At 31.9% G+C, this 25,844-nt stretch overlaps 1 protein-coding gene and 1 long non-coding RNA gene across 2 annotated transcripts in view; one reads left to right on the top strand and one right to left on the bottom strand.

The window, feature by feature from the left end:
* Nucleotides 1–22,402, bottom strand: part of LOC140435579 (T-box transcription factor T-like) — an 87,524-nt gene extending 65,122 nt beyond the window's left edge. Inside the window, exon 1 of the mRNA XM_072524327.1 lies at nucleotides 22,084–22,402. Within this exon, the coding sequence (XP_072380428.1) occupies nucleotides 22,084–22,104 (21 nt within the window). The 5' untranslated portion in view covers nucleotides 22,105–22,402. The remainder of the gene's footprint in view (nucleotides 1–22,083) is intronic.
* Nucleotides 1–25,844, top strand: part of LOC140435580 (uncharacterized) — a 334,868-nt gene that overhangs the window by 293,864 nt on the left and 15,160 nt on the right. The gene's annotated exons all lie outside the window — the stretch shown is intronic.

The following is a 25,844-nucleotide window of genomic DNA, read 5'->3' as shown; positions in this document are numbered from 1 at the left end:
TGAGGTTTAGATAATGATGATGTGGTTTGGGTTGAATCTAATAGGGTAGTTGAATTAGTTTGGTTTGAATTGTGAGCGCATTCTGATTCTTGATGACCAATGGTTTTACATTTGGAGCAACTGTTTCCGTCTATGAAGAGAAATACCCGGTACGAAGTATTATCATGACTTATGGTAAAAGAGTCAGGAATAGACATATTTTCCAGGGGTGTAATGAATGATTGCCTTCTAAAGCTCAGAACATGACTATACTCCCTTTCAGACATACCTACTCGAAGAAAAGTCATTTTGGATACAGTGTGAATACCAAGTTTTTGTAATTCTTGTTCAATTAATTCGTTCGAGACATGTTCGATGTAGGACATGCATTAGATATTAGAAGTCTCTGGGCTGGAGAAATTAATCTTCTTGCTTCGACTTGACATCCATTTATTCCGATATATTTATAAGAATGAAGAAGGGCATCAATAGTGTTTTTTGAGAGAGGTATATGCATATCCTATTGTTAGCAATTCTGGAGGCAAAAAGTACATTACCTGGACCCACTAGTGATCCAACAGCTACGACGTAATCATGGATTTTTGTACCTTCAATGCTGGAAATGATTATTGTTTGTTGTTTTGTTGGATGTTTAAAATAATTTACGACATCTGAGTAACTGTGTTTAGTGGAGTTGTGTGTAGTATTATTGTTGTATGAAGTCATTTGATTAATTTTCTTGATCAGAAGTTGAGCCGGTCCTCTCTCTTTACGTAGGTAATATTTAAAGATTATTTTGTTCTTGTTACAAAAATAATACGAAAAGAAGTGCTACTCACTTGAGATAATATTGTTAGCACTAACTAATGCACTTAAAATTGTAGTAGAGGTATAAAATATTAAATTATGATTTGTTTTTACCATTTAAAATGACTATATTTCGGGGCAGCTGATAACGTGGTAGATTTGATCGCTCATGTAAATAAATAATAACAAAAATTTGCTGTTTCACGTCGAGAGTTGTTCCTGACATCCCTTTATGATACATACTAGGTTTCAAAAATTACTAATTAATGCGTATTTTTTACCTACATCTTGTGCTATTTATATCAATTCAAAAATCTACTCATCAAAAAAGTGTATGTCTGGAAGTAGAAATCTTCTGTCTATTATAAACAAACTAGACTTTACCTAGCAACAAATTTATATTCTCCTGTTTCACCTTCATTTTCGTTCGTTTTTCATCCACCAATCATATGAAACATCTAATTAATTATTATAGTATAAGTATTTTGTATGTTAAAATTATCTGTCAATATGATAAATCAATTGAAGAAAAAATCTAAAAATATACTTACACTTGTTGAAACAATTAATAAAAGGAGTTAATCGTTATGTGTTAAGTCACTGAGTGATACAAGATAATGTACTAATTAGTGACGAAGTTTATGTACTTACTTTCGGTAAACGTATATTCTCGAAAAAATATGTTCGACATATTTGCTATAAGCACATTTTGAAAAATAAGTCACAAAAATGAGATTCACATTTAATATTTTGAGATGTTAATAAATTTTAGAGTAAAATTATAAATGTACGTGACCTATATGACCTTGGCAAGTTGAAAAGAATCAAATATGTATTTAAAATTTGTTCTTAAAGCACAGACAAATTTTTCAAGGATTCAATTGTAACTATATTGAATATTGTTCGGCAAAAGTACTTAAAAGATACAAAAGATCTTTAACCAGTAGTGGTTTTCATTTTATACTTCGTTCATGATTATTTTTAAAATTCGGTAGTCTTTTTTTAAACTTAAGGCAATTTATATGTTTTTGCCATTATATTGCAATGTTTTGATTTTAATGTCTTAATTATCTCTATAATGTAATTTTGACTTATTCTTCTTTCCATACCATGTCCATTACCGACCGTTGGTTATTATAAGTTTATTCACTGCAGCTCTAAAGAGGGACGACGAAGACTAAATTAACCACGCACGTAGGTTACGAAGCCCTAATGTTCTTCTCTCTTTTCTTTCCACATATTTTGCCCTGAATGCAAAGATACAGGACTTTATAACGTTCCGAGTCTCGCATGACATGGGCAAAATACTTCAATTTTTGTCTTTTAACGGTTTTCACTACTTCGGATTGTTTTTTTAAACGTTGTAATAGCTCTTGATTCGGCACTCTGTCAACACAGCTTATGCGTAGCAGCCCTCGATACACTCACATTTCGAAAGCTTGAAGTTTACTTATTACCGATTTGATGAGCTTCTAGCTTTTAACTCTATACAATAAAGCCAATAAGATATAATTTCATATGTTATAACACTGCTCTGGCATTGCAAAATGAGAATTTTTATCTCTTTGCTCATATCCCAATTGCCATTTATATTTGAATCGAGATAAGTGATGTTCTCAATTTTTTCTATTTCAGTACCATTTTAGCTAGAATTATGTAGTCGACTACAGGTGTTTTGCTGACTACCATCTATTTAGATTTTAAAGTAGTAGGTTTTAAGCCGTATTCTTCGCATTTTCTACTCAATACTTTTTGAGTTATTTATGAGTGAAAATGTTTATTTTTTAAAATAAAACCCACGTTTGCAGATGTTTTTCATAAATAACTCAAAAAGTTAGTATTTATCGAAAAAATATTTGTAGCAAAAATGTAGCCTATAAGAAAACAAAAGAAAATGGTGTACTTGTATAGTCTGTACATCTAGTAGAAGTAGAGTTGTAGCCCATGAAAAGTAGGTTTTTATTTTTCAAATTACAAATCGAATATTTCAACGTGAAATAACAAAAAAATAAAGCACTTTTCGGGGAAAACTCATTAAAACTCTTTGAACGCGTTTAAAAAATATTTTATTTTTGTTTTTTTTTTAAATGTTTTTAAAAAGGTTTTTGGTCTTTTAAAATACCAAAATCAAGTTGGTCTCTTATTTTTTGGTAAAAATATCGTAAAAGTCACCCCCTAACTAGCACCCAAATAAAATTAATCGTTACTGCTTTATATTATACTTTATTTATACATCGCAGGATTCTTATTTTTGTATCAAGAGAGAGGATGTGACTCTTCAAGAAGGCCCCCATTTGATTGAAGGTGGATCTAGCTTTTCCGAAGCGTGCTCTAATCTCCTGGTTGTTGGACCATTCTTCATTTATTATGGTGCCGAGGTAGTTGTAGTGCGTGACTCTTTCTACAAGGGATTGGTTGATGTAGAGTTGACCTTCTGTTATCCTTGTCTTGCTTATTATTATAATCTTTGTCTTCTTAACGTTTATATTGAGTCCATATTGTTGACTGTAATACGTGATTTTATTTATAAGAACTTGTAGGTTTTATAAGTTGTCCGCAAATACTATGGTGTCACCTGCATATCTGATGTTGTTTAGCCGGTAACCATTTAGTAAAATACCCATTTTAGTTTCGTGCAAAGCTTCGATAAATATATTTTTCAGAGTATAGATTGAAGATTAGAGGAGACAAAATACAGCCTTGCCTCACTCCACGCATGATTTTCACATAGTCAGTGTGTTCACCTTGAACTCTGAGATTTGCTCTCTCATTCCAGTAAAGATTTCTAATTATTTTCAGATCTTGGTTGTTAATTACTGCTTCTTTTAGTATTTGCATTATCTTGGCGTGCTGTACTCGATCAAAAGTATTCTCGTAATCAACCAGACATGCATATACGTCGCAGTTGACGTCTCTGCATCTCTGGAATAAGACTTGTACTGGGAACAAATCCTCTCTAGTACCAACAGCATTTGTGAACCCGAACCAGTTGGGAGAAATTTGACTATCACACAGCTTGTAGATTCTCTTATGAATTCTCTTTTGCTTTTTAAGTTAGCGCTATTTGTGTCAAAAATATTAAAGATACATTATTTTAACAAAAAAATGTATACTTCTGATTTAACGCAATTACTGTAGGCAACTAAGAAAAAATAGACAAAAACATCAATACTTCTAAATTTCGGTATAAAATACCTTTAACTAAAGTTAATAGTTAACGAAATATTAAGGAAAATAAATATATCAGTAGAATAATTAATAATAGGATTTGAAAAAATTATAGGATAACAGGATTTTACATTAAACATTTTACGTTTTATATTAAATTAAAGTCATAATCAAAGCATTTTATTTACAAACCACATTAAGAAATAGTTAAGTAACATTAACCTTTTTGTCAAAGTAAGTGTACGATATGTCCACCATTTTCTTTAATGAATTTATCAATACATTCCCTAAAAGATCGTCTAATATTAAATGGCATCATGATTCAAAAGAAATTGCTGCAATATTTATTTCTTTCCAAAGTTGGTTGAGAATGTTATAGAGTTCTTATAGACACGCTGTTTCATTGTGTTCTGTAACCAAAATCAAGAGGATTAATCTGGGCTACGTGGTGGCCATGGAAAATGACTACCACGACCAATCCAATGTTAAGTATGTTCTTATTGCCCTCGTATAATGTAGTGGTTCACCATCTTGCATAAACTACATATTTTGCCTTAAGTTAAATGGCAATTCTTTCAACAAATCAATAAAATAATTTTGTAAAAACTGAAAATAGTTCTCACCATTCAAATTACGAGGTAACTCACATGGGACTAAAAAATTATTACCAATAATTCCACACCATATGTTAATTTTAAATTCATATAGAAAATGCTTTTTTCTCTTAACATGAGGATATTCAGTATCGCAAAAAAGATTTTTCCTTAATTTAAAAACAACATGGAGTGTAAATATAGCTTCGTCCGTAAGTAATATTCTATCGATGAAAGAGTGGTCAAGATTTTGCCTGTTTCGGATATCACTTGCAAATCTGTATCTAACGCCCGGTTCCACCAACGTGATCTAAGTAAAATCTTACGTAAGTTTTGCTTAGTCAAAAAAATTTCTTAGTTAAAATCTGCGTTCCACCAAACAAGTTCTTACTTAACTTAACCAAGAAAAAACTTAAATTATCAAAGATACCAACTTCGCAAAATTGTCAAAAATTCTTAACCTGTTGACTCGTTATTAACAAAAAAACAACAAAAAAGAAGAAAAATTTGTGTAATTTGTCATTTTTGATGCTGTCTTTAATGTCATTTCAATAATTATATTTATTGTAAATGGTAATCCTCCTTGTGTATTTTGCGAATTTATTCTGTTGTTAGTTAATAATAGTAAATATTAATTTAAAATTTAGGCATATTTTTAAAAATAGTAATTTATAGTAATAGTATAGTGATAATAATAGTAGTTTTAAACATAGATTATAGTTTTGTTTTGTCAAGAGTTAGAGTGTGGAAGTTTATATTAATATGGAAAAAGTTACCAAAAGAGTAAACTTTTCTACCCAAGAAAAAGAGGAATTGATTTCCTTGGTGTCCAAATACAGGGACATCATTGAAAATAAAAAGACCAATGGTGTGTCTACCAAAGACAAAGATCATGCTTGGGAACAATTAAATTTTGAATTTAATTCAAAAGGTCTTAATACTTTTCGAACTAAGGATCAATTAAAAAAGTATTGGGCTAATCTAAAACAACTGCAAAGGCAGGCAGCAGCAACTCAAAAAATAAATAGAATAAAAACTGGAGGAGAGCCATTCGAGTCTCAGAATGAACCAGATGAGACTGTATTGGAAATAATAAACTGCAAAACAGTCGTTGGGTTGGACAACCCGTATGATGATGAATCTGTACTGGATAAAAGCCTTTTTGTAGTAACAGGTATGTAATCTTCAATACACTTCAATTTAATACAATTCAAATTATTTAATTTTTTTTGTTTTCAGAGACAGAAAATCAAATAAAGGATTGTGCTCATGTAGAGTTTCAGAGTAGTCAGTTTAGTGTGAGTGATAATTCAACCTTTATTAGACCAAAGACTGATAACATTTTAAACTGCAAGCAGTTAACTAATATTTGCGAAGGTAAGCAACATTCTAAACACAAAAATCTGCAAATTTTGCAATGTTAGGCCACTTGACCCACTTCATTTTGCTACTGGACAATAGTACATACATAATTGAACAATTGGAAATTATAATACCCAATGAAATAAGGATTTTAGCTCCTAATATTAATGATTATACTAAAAATTAGCATATACATTTGCCTTGCCATCCAAAAAAGAGCATAAAAATAGAGTAACCTCTGTTATGAAAATTAATAAAAATTATTAGTAGTGGTAAAGAACTATTGCTAGTGGCCATACTCTATAGTTATTAATAGTATGGTGTCCAACTATTGATAGTTGCTGATATTGATTGGTATATGATATTGATATATGAAAAAAATAATTTATTTTTATTTATTTATTTAACTAAATATAACTTACATGTATGTACAATACATCATTCAATGTACTTGTTCTTCTAATAAATAATAAATTGTATATGCTCACATGTTCATTAGAAATAATTTTAACACTTTATAAACCCACATACCTCATGCCATGATATTGTATACCTGATATTGTAGTATAGCTCTAAAATTACAATTACATTCATGTTTGTTTCGAACTTTAACCTTAAAATTAAATATGTGTACCTTTTCCTATTAGTAAATATGATGGTAATGGATTTTGCACAGGTATAAAATGGTAAGGGTCAAAATGCTCACGGTATAGGATTTTTAAAACTGAAGTTTGGCTGATTCCTAACGCTGGAGATCTTGATCAGACGTAATGATTTTCGGTCGGCATAAGTTGTCTCGTTTAGAACGAAATTAACCACTTTCGCCCAGTTCCGAAAGGAAGGCAAAGGTTTGGTAATTAGGTTGCAACCTGTTTGGGTAACTTTTTAAAGCCCCTTTCCGCTTTATGCCAGTTAAAGTGTTGCTGACAATAAATAGCAATCATATCTCTCATATCCATTAAAAAAATTATTATGCCTCGGCACTTTCTGCTTTTCTTTAAACCAAAATAAACTAGATATTACAAAAATCACTGATTAATCAAAACAAGACTTATTTTTAGTTATCAAAAGTATTTGTCACATCAGCCCACTATGTCGAAATATCACGTAGCATTGGGGTTATCTAATGATGACATCAAAACTGGCTTAAAAAAAGGTGGTAGGTACAGTAGCTGGTACTGTAAACTGGCGCGAAACTTCATACTTGGTTTTTTATATTTTTAAATTTAAATATTATTTTGTAAATAGAATAAAGCAATTTTATTATTTATTTATTATTTGTATTTAAAACAAAGTATATTATATTAAAATAATTCAATAAATTATTATGTTTGCTAGTAGCGCCATCTGCTTCGGTATCAACAAAGCTTACGTTGTTTACTTCTGAGAGACCCATTAAAGTCAGATTAAATATTAAGTAATCAATAAAATATAAATTTAATGTTTGATCATTACTTTGATAGTAAATTAATTATTGTACAAAATAAATAAGATGTTTAAAAATAAAATTTGATTATAATTTGAAAGGAATTTATTAACAACTAACGTTAAAAAATATATGATGAGTAGAAACCAATTACAGGATCGATGGGAAGACCGTTATTTCTTGACTCTATTCGTGACGCCATCTCGTGGCGCTTCTTCCGTGACGCTCGCCTCAGCATTTTACTATAGAGAAAAACTTATACAACGCCAGTATAGAAGCTTATAAAAGCGATAGAGAAAGGTTTCAGAAAATTGTAAACATGGTGACGGCCAACGTCTGAATACGGACACGGCACCTAAAGAAAAAGATAGAAGCATTTTGTAATGTTACACTACCATTTTTGAGTTGTTTTTATAAGAATAAACTATTAATTATGCACAGTTAATTTATAAAATGCGATTGTCTCGAAAAATATTAAGTTTTAAAGTAATTAACAAGTATACCTTTTTTGTGTTAAAATAATGTATCTTTAATATTTTTTAACAAAAATAGCGCAAACTTGAAGAGCAAATAAATTAAGGGCAAATTTATGCCACATATGTGGCATATGTGGCGCCCTCTACCAGCTACATCAAAATTTGCATCAAATTATTTCTTATACTCAACAGCACCTAGTTGTAAATTTTTATACGTCAATGGTTACAAACATAAAAGTTATAGCGAAAAATAAAATTTAAAATTTCTTCTTTATCTCTTTTGTTATGTCTCTTTCTTAATATCAACATTTTATTAAAGCAAATTGGCTTTTTAGCAAATTTTAAAGTGTAGAATCTACTGTTTCTTTTTGTACAATTAGTTAAGGACCACCCTGTATATCGCTTATAGGATTTGTAAGTTTGACCGGTTTAAATCGCTTATTTTTTAAGTAAAAGAAAAAATTTTGAAAATTTGAAAAAAAATTTCTTTTATCTGACTGATTATCTGACAGCATAAGAAGTACAAAAGCAAAATGCTCTAGCAATGAACATGAAACAAGTCATTTCTAAATTGAATTAAAAAAAAATTTAATCTATTTTTAAAGATATTAATAACAAGTTATTTGTTATTAATATCGTTACTCGAGACACCAATCGAATATAATAAACGTCCGCACTAGAAGAGGGGCAAATGCGGATTCTGATCACTACCTGGTCGAAAGTAGGGTAAGGGCTAGAATTTCAAACATCAAAAAGGAAAGAGGCTCTAAACATGAACGATACAAGGTAGAAAGACTCAAAGAAACAAACAAAAATAAAGAGTATAAAGAAAAGATAAACAACAAACTAGAAAACAGAATAACCCATGAAAACCTAAATAAAGAGTGGGAAGAATGCAGAGACATCATAAAAGAGGCAGCTAAAGAAGTACTAGGCATAAAAGGTAGAAAAAGAAAAACAAGAACGAATGACTGGTTTGACGAAGAATGTCAGATCATCACAGACAAAAAAAAACAGAGCATATTTACTGATGCAACAGGGGCACAGAACCCGACAAGCAGAGGAAGAATATAAACGACTACGCAAAGAAGAAAAGAAAACTCACCGAAGAAAAAAGAGAGAATATATGAACAAAGAACTTCAAGAACTACAAGAACTAAGTAAATCAACAGAGACAAGAAAATTTTATCAGAGACTAAACAAAAGCAGAAAAGACTTCAAACCGAGAACAACGATGTGTAGAGATAAGGAAGGTAATATATTGACAGAACAGCAAGAGATACTAAGTATATGGACAGAACATTTTACGGAAAAGTTTGAAGGAGATCGGAGAGAGACGACCCCTGACATACCATTAGACCAAGCAGACAACAGAGAAAAGACTCCACCAACAATAGCCGAGATTAGAGCAGCAGTAGAAAAATTAAAGAACAATAAAGCACCGGGATCGGATCAAATAGCATCGGAGTTACTAAAGGAAGGAGGAGACGCACTACAAAAAACAATACATGAATTGATAAAAAAGATATGGTCGAATAAACAGCTACCAACGGAGTGGAATAGCGGTATTATTGTACCACTACATAAAAAAGGAAATCAGTTAGAATGTGGAAACTACCGTGGAATCACGCTGCTGAATGCAGCATACAAAATAATGTCCAATGTCATTTATGAAAGACTTAGACCACACGCTGAAAAAATAGTTGGCAAATACCAAAGTGGCTTCTGTAGACAGAAGTCAACAATAGACCAGATATTTGTTTTGCGACAGATCCTCGAAAAAACAAGTGAATATAACATCGACACCCATCATCTCTTCATAGACTTTGAAAGCGCATATGACAATATAAACCGAGAATTCTTAATAAAAGCAATGAAAGAATTTAATATACCAACACAACTAATAGAACTGATAAAAGAATCTCTAAAAGTAGAAAGTAGAATCCGGATACAAAATGAATTAACGGAAACAATAGATGTGAAAAAGGGACTACGCCAGGGAGACGCTCTATCATGCATCCTGTTCAACATCGTGCTCGAGAAAATACTGAGGGACACAACAGTCAATACACGAGGAACAATCATTAATAAAAGCGTGCAAATACTAGCATTTGCAGATGATGTTGACATAATCGCAAGATCAAGAAGAGAAATGATAAAGGCATACAACCAAATAGAACGAGCTGCACAAAATAGTGGTCTTAAAATCAATCAGACCAAAACAAAATATATGCAGGTAAGAAAAAACGCAGAAATAAGGCAGCCACAAAATATAACAATAGGAGAATACAACATAGAGGAGGTAAAAAACTTTATATACTTGGGATCCCTAGTCACGTCTGATAATAACGTTACGGAGGAAGTGAAGAGGCGAATATTTATTGCAAATAAATGTTACCATGGCTTAATTAGACACCTAAGATCAGATAACGTCGCAAGAAAGACAAAATGCCAAATATATAAAACCCTAATAAGACCGGTACTCACATATGGCTCAGAAACCTGGACACTTACTAAAAGAGAGGAAACGTTGTTAGCCACCTTCGAAAGAAAAATCTTGCGACACATATATAAGGACACAAAAGAAAACGGAATATGGCGAAGACGATACAACTCTGAACTATACAAAATATACCAGGATCCGGATATTATAACATTCATCAAAATAGGACGGCTGCGTTGGATAGGACATGTAGAAAGAATGGAAGAAGGCGAAATACCAAACAAAATATTCAAACAGATGCCAGTAGGAAAAAGAACAAGAGGAAGACCGAAACTGAGATACTTAGAACAAATAGAAAATGATATAACAACCTTAAAAATAAAAAACTGGAGAAAAAAAGCACGAAACAGATCGGAATGGAGAAGAATCCTAGAACAGGCTAAGACCCAAAAAGGGTTGTCGAGCCAGTGATGATGATGAATAACAAGTTATTTACAGTAAATCCTTTTAATATAATTTATGTGCACTGCACATTTTCCACGGACATGTTTGTTTGCCTATAAGTTTTAGTTTTTTTGCCCTACATTGCAAACAGTGCCTTGTTAACAAGGTAATGAAAAGATTAAGATTTTTAAAACATATTTTTATTTTATATTTACTTGCAAAATATTTGTTACAACCAGATTAGTGATTACTATACTACGGTAATTAACGTTAATAAAACGGGAATAATATAATTAAATTTTAATATTATACCAATACCTATTTATGTCTATTTTATTATAAAATCAATATTTTAATCATTGTTGAAATATCAGTGACTATCATTCAATAATCGTGCAGTTACTTAAATGTAATTTTTTCTATTGAATGTCTTTAATTTAAGGTTATAAAGAAATCGGTTCTAAGTGTATAATCGGTTCACAATTTGTCGATAGCTTACTACAAGTTTAACCTTAATTAGAGAACTGAAATACAGAGAGGATAGGTAATACGATATAATAGTAAAAACCAACCTGAAACTGACGGTTTAAGATGTTTTCGACTGACCCACCATGTATCTGAACGAATACAATACAGCAGTCAACCTTATAATCCGATTACGAAGGTATTTTGAATGGTTACAGATTCATTCATGGTAGAGTATGACCTGAGTTTACCCACGTTTCATACTGGTAGAAGATTGGCCTTCCTTCTGCCCGGAATTTTCGTATGGATCTTAGATAATTTCTTCTCCAACATATTATCTCCTCCCGGTCAATCAAAAGTGATTTTTGATCTGATTTCTCCCACCGGAAATTTAATTCTTTTAAAACTTGCCACAATTTAGTTCGTCCGATATGAGGCAAATCCGTACAAACTTCTTGTAAAATTTTGTTTAGGTTTGGTATTTCTTTTTTGAAAAAAAATCCATGAATTTTCATTCGAATACCATTTTTGGCAAATTCATCAATTTCAATAGACTTTTTCCCTCTCTTTAAGTGTTCGTTTGTGTTTGGGTTAGCTATACCGTGTTCTTTTCTTTCTGATAGGAACCTATATACAGTTGACTCCCGTACGCCAGTCATGTTGGTACAACTTTCGACTATGTTGCGAACAGTGTTTGTGGGATTCTGAGAAACCAGCATCGTGAACATTCAGGACAATAGTCTTCTCTCTTGGTAAATAGACAGACTTACTGACTGTACGCAATAGTACCGGTGTAAAACTTGATGATGTTGATGATGAAGCCATCACAAACAATCCAACAAAACGTGCACGAGCGAAAGGTACGTAAATGTTCGTAGGTATATGGAATAAAAAATCACTCACGCACTGCATATAATTCGCAAAAGAAATATTCGAGACGCTAATTAAACAAAATTAATTAAAAGCGTACTAAACAAAAAAATTGTTTTCGTTCGTAATAACTTCACCCTTTCAAGTTAAGTTTCAAATATAAACTGAACAGACGAGGCACGTGGCCAAAGCCGGCATCTTTATACCCATTATATTATTAAAAATCTGGGGAATTCCATCCTAATTATCTTGCAACGAATAGTACCTTCGGATATGAATTCCAGGTTTTCTAGTAAAGTGATTAAACGCGAAGATTAGTATTAAAATATCCAAAGAAATAAGGTATTCTTATTTACAAAATTGTTAATGGTTAAATTCTTATTTTTATTAATATAATATAATAACCAACATTAGCCGTGAAAGTTTTAATTGTTTTTTGCTAAATATATTGGTATTAAAACATTATTAATATTATATATAACAGTATTAAAAAAATTATATTATTATTTAATGAATAAACACCTCAGAAACGCCTACGATGATACAACTTTTACAACCGTTTTATGACTTTGAGGCACATTTCGTGCTCTCAACAATTTGTGAACCGAGAATAGTTATTTATATCAAAAAAGCTATTACCCGTTGCACACGACGATAGATCCACATGTCAGAACTGTGACACATTTAGCCAAAAAGACAAAACTAAATCAGGAGAAAAATATCAAGCTTCTTTTCTATCAAGTCTTTTCGGTCAAGTTAAAAAGAAGGAACCGACCAAGATACTTTAAATTAAGGCTTATGCCGTGCATTAATCTCTTCAAATATACCGCTTTCAAAATTATCCAATGAAAACTTATTTTTTTAAAAAATATTGTAAATTGAATAGTCCAAGTGAAAGAACTCTAAAAAAACACCATGTCTATTCGTTGTACTCGTCAGTAATAGATAACATAAAAATTAATATTAGTGACAATTACTTCTACGTGTGTGTTAATGAAACCACTGATTCGTCAGGAAGATATATTGCTCATTTAATGATTGATGTTCTAAGCAATCTTGCCAAAACCCTATTTAATTGTATGCGAGCAATTAGAAGAAACCAACTCTGCAACAATGTTATGTTTTTACAGGAAAAAATATCAAAAATTATTCTTCGTGCAGCTGTTCCTAGCCATAAATTATTGCTTTTTTTTTATCCTATACTGCACCATACACAGTCAAGGCAGGACAAAAGTTTTTATACCAACTTAATACACGTTACTTGTTTAGCACATGGAATGAACAGAGTTGCGCAAGAAGTTAGAAAAAGTTTCCATTTGTAAACTCCCTGATATTAAGCATAAAAAAGTATTCATCAAATCTCCTATAAGAATTCAGCTTTATAAAGAAATACTTCTAAATATTCCACTTTTACCAGAACTCGTTCTAACACGATCGGGAATATGGTTGAAAGCCTTTTTTCTATTAAGACATAGGTATTAATTAAAAAAACAATTAAAAAACAAGGGAAACAAGAGGAAGCAAGAAACAAAAACTTCAGAAACTTACTGAGGTGGCTGACGTTCTGATTGGTAATTTTTGCGAAGAAATGTATTTAGAACCAAAAAATATTTTTTAATAAGTATCCCAATTTACAAATATATGTATACGTAGGCTTACCATATGTCCCGGTGTAACCGGGATTGTCCCAGTTTTAGACAAAGGTCCCGGAGTCCCGGCCGATTTGTCATTTTGTCCCGGTTTGACAAAACTGTCGTAATTTTGAATTTTTGTTAAGTGATTTCACACTAATGATTTCTTTTCCTCCTGGATTCATATTTACTGATAATAAATAAGATTATTCACGTTCGTATTATATAAACAATTCTAATAATGATGACTGCACATCTGATTGATAAGATATTTTAATAGGGTTCTCACAGAAGACGTGCTTAATTCTCGAAATCATCAAAATGACCAATTCAGCAATTCACCGTATCAAATTTCTTAAACACATTATTTCAGTGAGTCGTTAACGAATACAATCATTAAAAAAATCAAGAATTGATGAATTAAAAAAAGATCTCAGTTTACCCTAATCATTTGCAGTGCGATTACATTTCGTTTTTTTGTGAACGGTGGTAAAATACGAAAACACTTTGTGATTTATTTAATTGCTGTGTTTGATTTAAAATGCCGAAAAGAAATTGCAAATTCACAAGCGAACTTGAAAAAGATTATCGTTTTATAAAAAAGCTTTGTAGTGACAATAGCAGGGCCAGCAATGTTTTTCAGAATTTTCAATTGCACACGGTGGGCGAGTAGATATTAAAGATCACTTAAAGTGTGCAAAATACAAAACTGGTGTAACGGCGATTGCAAGTACTTCTATCAAAAACTTTTTTAAAAATGATGATCCCATTCAAAACGATTTAATGATTGCAGCTAAAGAGGCCACATTCGCTTATCACACGGCAATGCATGATATAAGCTTCAAAAAATCTTATTGTACGTCGAAATTTATTTCAAAATTTTTTTAATCAAAATTTGGGGTTGCGAGAACCAAATGTGAAGCGATCATTTTAAATGTGTTGGCACCTTTATCTTTGTCAGAGTTACACACCGACTTACAGAAGGCTCTTTTCATAAGTGTTACTAACGACACCTCAAATAAAAAGCACATCAAACTGGCACCAATTATTGTTAAATACTTTTTACCATTAGAAGGTGTACATGTGAAACTATTGAATTTTGAGTCCGTTCAGGGTGAGACATCGAAAAGATTGGCTCAAAATATAATTTCAGCATTACGTCGTCATGACCTTACAAAAAAAGTAGCTGCATTTTGTGGCGACAATTGTAATACAAATTTTGGAGGTGTACATAGAAGAGGACAAAATAATGTTTACAGAAGACTTAAACAAGAACTCGGTGTAGATATTGTAGGAATTGGATGTGGCGCACATATTGTACACAATGCACCTCAAAATGCTGTGGATGGTCTACCAATCGAAATTGAAGCACAAGTTGTCAAAATATATAAACATTTTCATATCTACACAGTTCGAGTAACTCAGTTGAAGGAATTCTGTGAATGTGTAGATGTGGTATATAAAAACCTGATCCAACATGGAAGTACCCGATTTCTTTCTCTTTTTTTAACGCGAGATTTTTTTGAAAGTGAAACAGGTGAGTTATATTTTTGGTTTGTGCATGGACATTTAAACAATTTTAACAAGACTGTACTACTCATGGAAAAAATTGAAGCAAGTGCGACTGACATTATTTTGGAATTAAGAAGATTGAAATCTAATCTTCAAGAACGCATGGACAGCAATTTTGTACCACAAAGAGCGAAACAATTATTATTAAAGAATATTGGTAGTAGTCAGGATATTGATAAATTTCAAACAGAAGTAATTGATTTTTACCGACGATGCATTTCATACATTGAATTGTGGGAAGACAGTTTCGGAGGAGCCGACATTTTCGAATGGATTGGACTGAATCACGTATTGAAATGGGACGAAATCGAAGAATCTGCTGAAATTATAAACAAAATACACGGTTAGGACGATCACAAAATATTAATACTGACAACCTTTTTGACGAGCTGTCACTTACGAAAGTTTTTATAGCATCAAATAATGATGAATGGAATTCCACGACGATACAAATTGATTATGTTGACAAATGGGTTCTACTATTTAAACATTTTCATGAACAACACATCGATACACCCAACCTGGTAAAAATGGTGCAATATATTTTGTGCCTACCAGGCACCTCCGCTCCTTTAGAGCGTGTCTTCTTGATGATGAAACATATTTGGTCAGACGATAGAAGCCGTATGTTGGAGTCTACCGTACAAGCAGTACTATACTGTAAATTAAACTTTAATATGACATGTAACGATTTTTACGAAAAAATAAAAAAAATAACATTTTATTAAAAAAAGTACATATAAGCGAGAAGTATGAATGGTACAAAAAATAAGTATTTTATTAATAAAAATTTTTGGCAGCAGCTTAATCCTTTTTTTTTATACTTTACCCTATCCACCATTTACTGTCCCGGTTAAGAGTTTTATAATTATGGTAAGCCTATGTATACGGATAAAAACCATAAGTTGTTACTGAAAAATTTTAAAAACCATTTGGTCATTGATTGTTTCGATAATTCTAAGGAATATTATTTTACTTTTTTACTACGTTCATTACAATTAATTAGTACAATACAATTACCTACTTAGTCGTTATATTTATTTATATAGTTTTTTAATTATTAAAATATACATGAATAAATGTATATTTAATGCATATTTTCTAGTAGAAATGCATATTTAATGCACATTTTTGGAGAAATTAGTGCATATGTATGCACATATTTTTACTTTTTTTGCATATTTGACAAAGTCTAGTTATTACCTAGAATTTAATGTGGTTCTAATCAGTGAGAGATTAACATAAGCGTAGATATTTATTGAATCTCTCATAGCATGTATCTTATACTTGGGTTTTTGACTATTCGGAAAAACTGATAGGTACCTTACTTTAGCGATACTCTAAAACCTGTTGCAAATTAATGGTACCCTAATAAGTTTGTCATAGTAGTACTTGCGATTGAAAACAATTTGTTTGTGTATTGACAGCGAAATTGGGGAGACGTGATTTACAGAACTATTGCCCTTATTCCTCATGCAAGTACAGTCCTGCTAAATATAATCAAGGAACGGCTAAAGAACTTTCTACTCCCAGAGATAGCCGAAGAACAATGCGGATTTGTACCACTAAAAGGAACGCGGGAGCAGATACTAAACACCTGACAGATAATAGAAAAACCGAGAGAACACAACATATCAATAATACTCTGTTTCATAGATTACACAAAGGCTTTCGGTAAAATGGTATCTCCTCTGGAATATAATGGAAAATATGGTAGTACCTAACGACCTAATTAACCTAATAAGAAATCTGTATGATAAAAACTCAGCCAAAGTTAAAATACACGGAATATATTCAGATGCGCTAAAAACAAAGAAAGGAACTAGACAGAGCTGCATACTATTACCATTATTGTACTACATATATTCTGAATATATAATGAGAAAAGTACTGGACGGATGGGATGGAGGAATCACTATAGGAGGCAGAAAAATCAGCAACCTGCGATATACTTATACTAGCAGCGAATGAAGTTGAAATGATTACCATCACTGAACGGCTTAGCCGGATAAGCGAAGAATTTGGACTTCGGATCAACACCAGAAAAACAAAAATATTGATCGTAGACAGAGCAAATAATAATCTATTTCACATACGCCAAGTAGCAAATTTTAAAGTGGTAGACAAATTTATATACTTGGGCTCCCTGATAACCAACAATGGCGATTGCTCCTCAGAAATAAAGCGTAGATTAGCAATGGCCCGAACCGCAACAGCTAAACTAATTAAAATATGGAAAGACCGAACAATAACGAGAAATACTAAGGTGAGGTTGGTCAATGTCCTTATTTTTCTTATTGCTACATACGAAGCTGAAACATGGACTCTCAAAATATCGATAGGATAGTGGGTCTCTAGAAGAATTCTACGCGTGTCATGGACAGAACATAGAACCAACCTGTCAATTCTGGAAAAGCTTTATATAAAAGACAGGTTATTAAAAAAAGTAAACCGAGCATATCTAATTAACTTCGGCCACATAGCTAGAAGAACAGGGACCATGGAACTATTGGTAGTAGAAGGAAAGGTAGAAGGTCGACGATCAAGAGGAATATTTTCAATACGATGAGCAGACCAAATAAAGACTCTGGTGGGAAAATCCCTACATGAAGCCGTCCATATGTCACAGGATCGCAGCCAATAATATTAAGAGTGTCACCACGTCCTGACAAGGGCTTAAGGAATGAGGAGGAGGAATCTTAGATATAAATCAAGTAATATCGTTGTAATATTTAATTTGTTTGCTGTTTTTACTGCTGAAAAAGCCAATGGAGGCCATTTACTGTGTATTATTGTGCATTTATTGTGTATTAGATAAACAAAATTTAAGTCAGTATTAAAAAACTGAAAAAGTAAATAGTAAAGTAAAGGTCCCACAATATAAACCTAGACCACATTTTAAGACTATAGATCTTCCTGAAAGTTGTAAGTTTGAAATTCGAGACATTATATATAAAATGCTTAAAAAGAAAGATCATATATTATTTCTGTAGAGACGGATAAAAAAACAGAAATACATTTGAAATTTCCAGGGTAAGTCTCTGGAGAGTTTTCAGACAGATTTAGTTTAGGTTCGAAATGGAAGACAATAAAAAAGTGTTGTGTGAAAGACCTAGTGTCGTCGACAAAACAATATACATATATATTTAGGGATTCTACAGTATTCACTGCCTTCCCTCGCTCAACCGTTTCCATCTCTCTCTGTTGTTCCATTCTCCATCGTTTAGTCCTCTCTTACTCATGGCGTCGTCTACTTCGTTCCTCCAGGATTTTCGGGGTCGTCCTCTTTTCCTCCTTCCTATGGGGCTCCATTCGGTTATTCTCTTTATCCATCTGCTGTCGCTAGTTCTTCTTACATGTCCATACCACTTTAGTCTTTTTTGTTCTATATATGTTAGTATGTCTGTTTCTATTAATGTTCGACAAAACAATTTTTTTTTTAAAACTATAATAATTTTAAAAAAGACAACGCTCTATTTGTTTATTTAAACGAAACGGATTTAAACCAGAGAGAAAACAAAGCACTAGAGAGAAAATACTTCAAAATAACAACAACGCACATAGAAGACAGTTCGTAGCTCAAAAAACATTCAAGGACTATCGCCAAACACAAAGTGGACCCGGGTGTCTTAAAGAAGATAAAATCTATATTGTTATATTGTCTTATATTTATATATTTTTCAATGTTATAGTATAGACTTTACACTAATTCTGATTTTTTGTTTCAGGGCCACCAACAAAAAAAAATTACAAAAAACACAAAAAACCGGCCTCGGCCACAAAAAAAATTAACAAAATACTAACAAAAACCGGCGCAAGCTACCAAAAAAAACCCCAAAACCCCGGCACGTAGGGCCCAACTCCTTGAGCCCTAAGTCGCCGAACTGAGCCGGGGCTCAGAGCGGAGACTTGAGGGCCAAGTAAGCAATTTTACTTCGCAGATAAGCCACATTAAGATAATAGGATTATAGCGACAATGCTCTGTCCTGAGTTTTTGCATTCGGTTAGGAAACCATGTTGGGGTTCTATTACCCAGGACCTGCACATGAAGATCATTTGGCTGATAGTTGTGTCCCTATCGCGCATTAGAGTGCTATAGGGGGGAAAGGGATGGTCTGGAGCATTGGAGCGCGGTGGGGTGACTCCTGTTTTACTAGAGTTAACACACATCGCTCCAATGAATTGTTACACCCGAACGTAATTCATAGGGGTGAACATTTCTCACAGGCTGGTTTTAATCAAATTGCTTGCTTGCTTGCACGAAACGGATTTTTGATGAAGGTGGAATAGAACGGATTTGGCAGGACGAGAGTATAAAATCCATAAAACACATTGATACAGAGGAAAAGAGACACATTATATTGCATGCGGTTAAAAACATGGTTTTATTGATGAAGAGGATCTTATGTTTTTGTCAAAATCAAAATTACAAAGAACAAGCCGCAGATAATAATAATATACTCACTTTAAAACGGAAAAACTTAACTGAGTGTCGACCAGATTCTTGTGTGTCTGGATAACTTTTATTTTATTGCAGTGACGAAGAAAAGGAAGATAAATGTCTGTACCTGTTCTTTGAATTCGGAATAGGCGTTTGACATAGTCACCAAGGCATGACCAACTCAGGGAAATTTTGAAATAAAAAGAGATAAATAAACAAGACATAAGAATCGTATAAAACCTACATTATACCAACACACATTAAAATAGATAATATACAGTCGGAAACTAACTAAAGTGATGGTCAGGGGTGCATTCTAAGTTTTAATAAAAATACAGGTAGATTAGTGATACAAGGAAAGCCAGGGCCGCCGCTACCATGTGTGCCAAGTGTGCATCGCACACGGGCGGCTAACAATAGGGGCGGTCAAAAGCAGTCCACTGATGATAATACTTTTTTAAAACGAAAATAAAGTCAAATAATTAAATAGTAATGATTCAGATAATTCTGCGAACTCTAATATTCCAAACAATAATAATTATTCAGTACGTGATAATACTCAAATGCGTTTCATTTATCATGTATACTTCTTTTTTTCATCCTAATCTAAAAAAAATGTCAGAAAATATTATTTATGGTATGAACCGCCGTCTACTACTTTACCGCCGAACTATATTTTGCAGGTACAGTCATAAAGCAGTTTCGGAAGTACTTTTTAATTCAAAGCGGCTGGCGGCTTTCGGACTTCAGTAATTAAGGATTTCACACGTAGATACTTTACAAGAATTTAGGCAAGTGGTTGTAACATTTCTGTTATGTTATATTATAACAATGTTATTGTTCCTATGGTTATGTTTATAGATAGGTTATTATGTCTTATGTTCAGTCTTAGTTGAGAATTCGATGAATTTAGACACGATTTTGATAAGCAATTTTATTCGTATACGCGTTACAGCAACATATTATTTGGAGAAACATTATTCGGACAACTTATTTGAAGTGTTTTTGGATTTATTTTGTTAAATTCGCCAGGCTTCGTTCTTAAGTGATAATTTCAAAATGTCCGAAAGAAAAAGAAAACGACTTTCAGGCTTTCAATATAGAAAAATAAAAGAGGCAAAAACTGAGGAGAAAAAAAAACTTAGCGGCGCACTGAAATTATTTTTGATGAATAACATACATGAAAATATAGAAGACTCCGATATAAATTTAGGACCTTCAACTTCAAGCGAAGTCCAAACCATAGAAAAAAGTACCAAACAATTGAATATTCCTGCAGATAGAGATGGAGGATTTGATGACAATAATAACGATAGTGCGAGTGCTGATGCTGAAACGCCTGAACCTGAAACCACCAATTAAGACAGAACATTTAATGTTCCAGTTAATCTGGATTGCAGTGTAGGAAGCTCCAGCATATACTTGGTTTCAGGTGATCCCGGAAAATGGCCTGCAAATATGAATCCAAGTGAAGTTCAATTTGTTGTTGAAAATTTTCCCCACCATTGGATATTAAAGATATTGTCAAAAAGTTTTCCGAGACGAAAGCTCGAAAAGTGCGTTTTTAGTTTTTTTATGTGTTTATGTTTCTATTCACGTTGGACGCAGGATCGTGGTTATTAAATTAGGATAAAGGACGTTTAAATTAGGATATTAGGATGGGATATTAGGATATACATTAGGATAATATATGGACGTTGGATCATGGATTTAGTCTAAATGTTCAAGTAAGTATTTATCTATGTATTTACAAATTATTATTGTTATAGTATGCATCTTCTGCACATTTATTTAAATAATAGTATGTATGTCTAAAGTGTTAAAAGGGGGCGGCAAATATTAGGTTGCACACGGGCGGCCAATACCTTAGCGGCGGCCCTGCGGAAAGCATACGAGAAGTGCAGACTATACGGTGCTAATAGCAGACATTATTTAAGATCTACAGAGAATATTTCACGTAGTTTATATATCATATGTACCTTATTTTTTAAATTTGAATGTAGATAAAACGGGATATCTTTAGCAGAAAACCAAATAATATCCTAAACTTATTATTGCCAACCAAAATATTGGGCCCAAATAAGAGTATCTTAAAATCCAACTAAAAGGTAGAAATTGTGCAGAAAGGATAAAAAGTCACTTGGGGCTGATCGTGTGAAAGTCACAGAACAATATAATAAAGAGCCGAACAGTAGTTTGGCTACGTAAACGTAATGAGACGGACGAAATTTGAAAAGGTTTTGGAAAATTAAAGCGTCGGTGGAAGAAAAACGTTATGTCTCCGCAATGTAATAGAGTACCACCGCTCGTCACTCGTCTAACCAACTTTTTACAGCAGGAGATTAAAAAGAAGATACAGACATATTTATATTAAAAAATAATCATAATATTATTGTTGACATTTACCTTAATGTTTATTCCTTTCATATAAATGTTCAAAACAAACAATTACCACAACACAAATAAATAGTTTTTTTACACAATTCCACAAAAAAGGTACTTATAGGTACGTTAATTAATTTAACTTTTAAATTGTCAATCATATACAGTGGCGCTTATTCGATAAACCAACAGGCTAACACATTGTAAATTAACCGTTTATTATATATTATTTGTTATTGTTTCACACCAAACTGATAAGTACTTCTTATGTTTTAGTGGATCCAAGTATATTATCGAAGAATGACTAAAAATTTTTTTGAGGTTTGTATTCATGAACATTATGACCACTCCTCCTTGGACTATTGCTCGGTGTGTATTGGTCAGACCGACAGGTAAGTCCGCAGGTGGTACCTGTTTGTGGTACGTCCATCGATAGTCGTTCAATAGTACCGATATTTGTGTAGAAAATGGATTGTTATCGTTATGGATACCGGTGTCATGTGGTAGAAAATGAAGGTATACGCCCAGTATGTGATCATTTATACTGTTAATGGTAATAGATCATTAAAATATTAAATAACAAGAATAAAAATATATCAATTTATTAATTTTTATAATGAATTTCTTAAAATTTAACTTATAACTAGAGATCGGAAAATATATGCAACAGAAAACAGCAAATATGCGAATATACATGCACAAAATTGACACAAACATTTAATTTGTTTTTAAATATAGGTAATATAGGCAAATATGCAGACGTTAGTTATCGTCTTGTTTATAAATTTTTCATTTAAAAACCAATTCAATAAATAATAATAGTAATAAACTGAAATGCCTTCCTGCTAGTATTTAAAAGGTCGTATTTTTTATATAGATTAAAACTGTGGTGAGTTTGAAATACAATTTTGACATATATTTATTTTAATATCGCTGTTTCGGAAGTTAGCCCAGTCTGGTTATGCAAAAATCATCGATTTCACCGCAAAATCTTTCGCAAATATCTGAAGCTTTTAAGACATAGGTGGGAGTTACTAGATGACGAATAGATGAAAAAGTACTCTTATTTTTCCCTTGCGTTTTTTTTAAACAATTTATGGTCACAATTTGATTTTTTGTCTATATGTTTTTTCCGTTATATTTTACGTATTTATCATTTTTTTATAAAAATAATAAAATGTTATTATTACATTTGAACATCGAGGAATTACCGTCTTTTAAATTTCCCCCTGATCGGTCAGATAGTTCAAAAGTTATTTAATTTATTTATCCCTAAGGCTAAATATTTAAACTATCAAATTGGTTCTATTAATGATGCTAGACACATTTAGCAAATTTCATAGGGTTCTTTAAGACTTAAACTATCTCAGAAGTTAAATGCATATTGCGTTTTCATCGAAATTATTTACAAAATAAACGTTTGAAAAAGTGGTATGTTTTTTACTTATAAACAATTGTAATAACTTCTATATTTTTCAAGCTACAGACTTGCACATACAACCATTGGATAGCTGGTAAAAAAACTCACATTAAAAAAATCCTTCTATGACCAATTAGTTAGGAACGAAGTTAGGGACTATTTTTTTAAAAATCATATCTCCATTGTTTATAAACATTAAGAAGTAAAATTAGCACAAATTTTGAATGAAAATCTAAACTTTATATTGAATCTTATAGCTATAAAATTCATCCAATTTTTCGAAACTTACAGCCCTTCGAAACGAAGGTACTTTAGAAATATCGACATAGGAAAGTGAAGGGGATAACTGTTTCAGCTCCGTTTTTTTTTTCGAGATCGGAACTTCAAATTGAATACATTATCTTGGCTTCCATTGCAGCTAGAAACCTATTCTTTTAATAACGGGGAAATATGGGAAACCTCGGAAAAATTGAGTCATTTGAAATTCACCGTAAAAAAAATTACTTTTTTTTTAAATTTGGCTGGAATAGTCTATCGCAATATGAATAATGATGACATAATTTACACCCCCCCCCCGGAAATTTCGGAAAATGCCGGAAAATCAATTTATTTTATATCAATGATGTAACAATACTTATATATTTTATAAATTAAATTTCAGGTAATTGTTTACACATTATATTATTATATTCCTTATTTTAATTATAATTATGTTGATTTTCCGGGATTTTCCGAGATTTCCGGAGGGGAGGGAAGTGAAAATTCTGTCGTCATTATTAATACTGCGATAGACTATTCCAGCCAAATTAAAAAAGAAGAGTTTTTACGGTGACCTTCAAATGGACTCAATTTTTCCGAGGTTTCCCATATTTCCCGGCCAATGAAAACTATGTAGTTATTTATATTTCGACGAGCTACCCCAGATTAAAAAGAAGAGGTTTCTAGCTGCAATGGAAGCCGAGATAATGTAAATTTTTCCTACGTGTTTCAATTTGAAGTTCCGATCTCGAAAAAAAAAACGGAGCTGAAACAGTTATCCCCTCCACTTTCCTATGCCGATATTTCTAAAGTACCTTCGTTTCGAAGGGCTGTACGTTTCGAAAAATTGGAGATGAATTTTATAGCTATAAGTTTCAATATAAAGTTTAGAGTAATGACTATTTAAATGGGAATAAGCCACAATTAAAGGTTAAAGTACGTTTATTGACGTTTCAATTTCCACTTCGGAAATCGTTCTCAAAATACACACATTGGAAATTGAAACGTCAATAAACGTACTTTAACCTTTAATTGTGGCTTATTCCCATTTAAATAGTAATTACTTTAAAATGTCACAAGAAAATAGCTTCAGAACAATATAAAGTTTAGATTTTCATTCAAAATTTGTGTAAATTTTACTTCTTAATGTTTATAAACAATGGAGATATGATTTTTTAAAAAATAGTCCGTAACTTCGTTCCTATTGGTCATAGAAGGTTTTTTTTTAATATGAGTTTTTCACCAGCTATCCAATAGTTGCACGTACAAGTCTGTAGCTTGAAAAATATAGAAGTTATTACAATTGTTAATAAGTAAAAAACATACTTCTTTTTCAAACGTTTATTTTGGAAATAATTTCGATGAAAACGCCATATGCATTTAACTTCTGAGATAGTTTAAGTCTTAAAGAATCCTATGAAATTTGCTAAATGTGTCTAGCATCAATAATAGAGCAAGTTCAATAGTTTAAATATTTAGCCTAAGGGATAAATATATTAAATAACTTTTAAATATATTTGACCGATCAGGGGAAAATTTCGCACAAATTTAAAAGACGGTAATTCCTCGATGTTCAAATGTATTAATAACATTTTATTTTGTTAATAAAAAAAATTAATAAAATTTATAAATTAGTGCAAAAAATCAGCTTTTTGTCAAATATTTCCGAAAATTTCCATAAATTTCCATAAATATTGTTTATGTAGAATATAAGGGAAAAAACTTATAGACAAAAAATCAAATTGTGACCATAAATTATTGTTAAAAAAAAGCAAGATAAAAATACGAGTACTTTTTCATCTATTCGTCATCTAGTAACCCCTTCCTATATCTTAAAAGCTTCAGATATCTGCGAAAAATTTTTCGACCTATTTTTTAACCAGACTGGGCTAAGTATAATAAACCGACTGTAAAATTTTGAAAAATGACTTTATTGTATTGAAGGGATTAAAACTGCATTTTCTATATATTTGACGAAATTCGTGTTATGACGATGTACAAATATGTGGAAAATGCAGTTTTGATTCCTCCAATACAATAAAGTCATGTTTTAAAATTTTACAGTTGTGTCAGTATATTTCCGGAAGAGCTATATATACAAAATAAC

This window comes from Diabrotica undecimpunctata, chromosome 3 (genome assembly GCF_040954645.1).
Source record: "Diabrotica undecimpunctata isolate CICGRU chromosome 3, icDiaUnde3, whole genome shotgun sequence".
Taxonomy (NCBI): domain Eukaryota; kingdom Metazoa; phylum Arthropoda; class Insecta; order Coleoptera; family Chrysomelidae; genus Diabrotica; species Diabrotica undecimpunctata.
Note: the sequence above shows the minus strand (reverse complement) of the source record. Positions and strands in the feature narration are given on the sequence as shown.